General features: G+C 34.5%; 1 protein-coding gene across 1 annotated transcript; it reads left to right on the top strand.

Annotated features, from left to right (window-relative positions):
• Nucleotides 1-697: 697 nt before the first annotated feature.
• Nucleotides 698-1,289, top strand: LOC116853772. The gene has a single exon (XM_032834966.1). The coding sequence runs from the start codon at nt 698-700 to the stop codon at nt 1,235-1,237; it is 540 nt and encodes a 179-aa protein (XP_032690857.1). The 3' UTR covers nt 1,238-1,289.
• Nucleotides 1,290-1,458: the final 169 nt, after the last annotated feature.

Below are 1,458 nucleotides of genomic sequence, written 5' to 3'. Positions count from 1 at the left end.
TAAGTAATTATCAATGATTCTTAGTATGATATTTCTATAAGGGAAGCTAATAATCTGGTATCTCTCCTTCGGACACATGTTTGTTTTAATAACTTACCAAAAGATGTGAGGACACTTTTACATACTCCGCGAAGTAATGTGGTTGTTTCCAAAGTCGCACCAGGCGAATATATTCATTTTGATTTAGAAACACAAATTTCTCATCTTTTTTCACGCATTCCACCTACTTCACTTCCTAATCAATTAGAAATTGATTTAAATACTGATGGTTGTTATTTAGATAGATCTGCAAGTATTCATATTTGGCCAATTCAATGTAGGCTTGCAAACATCAGGCATACGAGACCAATAGTAGTAGGAATATACAGGGATTCCACGAAACCAAATGATCCAAATTTATTCTTTGAAAAATTTGTCGCAGATATTAAAAGAATATTATTTAACGGAGGAATATCTTATCATGATAATAAAATATCAATACGTCTAAGATGCTTCATAGCCGACGCACCGGCTCGTGCTTTCATCCTTAATCATCGAAGCCATATGTCGAATCAACCATGCTCCAAATGTAAAATTTCTGGTATACGATGTGAAGGGCGTTATATTTTCAATGATGTTAATAATAATCTTCGTACGGATGAAGAATGTCACATGCTTAGATGAGGATCATCATAGAGATAGTACAAGTCCATTATCGATGTTACCAATAGGAATGGTTTCGCAGGTTCCCTTCGAGTATATGCATCTCGTATGCCTGGAAGTTAAAAAATTATTATCTGCATGGATATATGGCAAATATTCACGATTTTCAAAGTTGTCTGCAACATCTATTACTGCCATATGTACACAATTGGAAAGACTTACAGTTTATTGCCCATCCGATTTTGCAAGACGTCCTAGATCATTCAAAGTATGTACGAAATACAAAGCGACAGAATATCGTCAATTTCTGTTATACATAGGTCCAGTGGTAACATACGGTATTCTCCGACAAGAAGTGTATGCACATTTTTTATTTTTACATGTGGCAATAAAAATTCTAATTTCCACGTCGCCTTCAGAGGCATATTTGAATTTCGCAAATGCTGCCTTGCAAAAATTTGTTGTTAGATCTCAATATATTTATAGTCCAACGTTTAATTCTTACAATGTACATGGTCTTATTCATCTTATGAGTGACGTGCGACAATTAGGTCCTGTCGATTCATTTTCTGCTTTCCCGTATGAAAAAATATGACATTGTTTAGGAAATTGTGTAGGAAGCCTGATTTTCCCCTCCAACAAATTTCAAATAGGATGGGTGAAATGGAAACACATGAAGTAGTTGATCATTGTACCATCGATTCTTCCATACATGTATTTACGGAGCATAACGCAGGTCCTCTTCTACACAATCTTGCTTGTAATAATACTTGTCAATATCGTAAAATTATTTTTAATGAAATCTTACTTACATTG

This window comes from Odontomachus brunneus, unplaced genomic scaffold (genome assembly GCF_010583005.1).
Source record: "Odontomachus brunneus isolate Ranch 3 - 2012 unplaced genomic scaffold, Obru_v1 Obru_scaffold_822, whole genome shotgun sequence".
Lineage (NCBI taxonomy): Eukaryota > Metazoa > Arthropoda > Insecta > Hymenoptera > Formicidae > Odontomachus > Odontomachus brunneus.
The sequence above is the reverse complement of the archived record's forward strand: the minus strand, read 5'-3'. Positions and strand labels throughout refer to the sequence as shown.

Excerpts from the sequence above, each read along its gene's own strand:
- LOC116853772 (XM_032834966.1), top strand. The coding sequence starts at position 698 with ATGTTACCAATAGGAATGGTTTCGCAGGTTCCCTTCGAGTATATGCAT.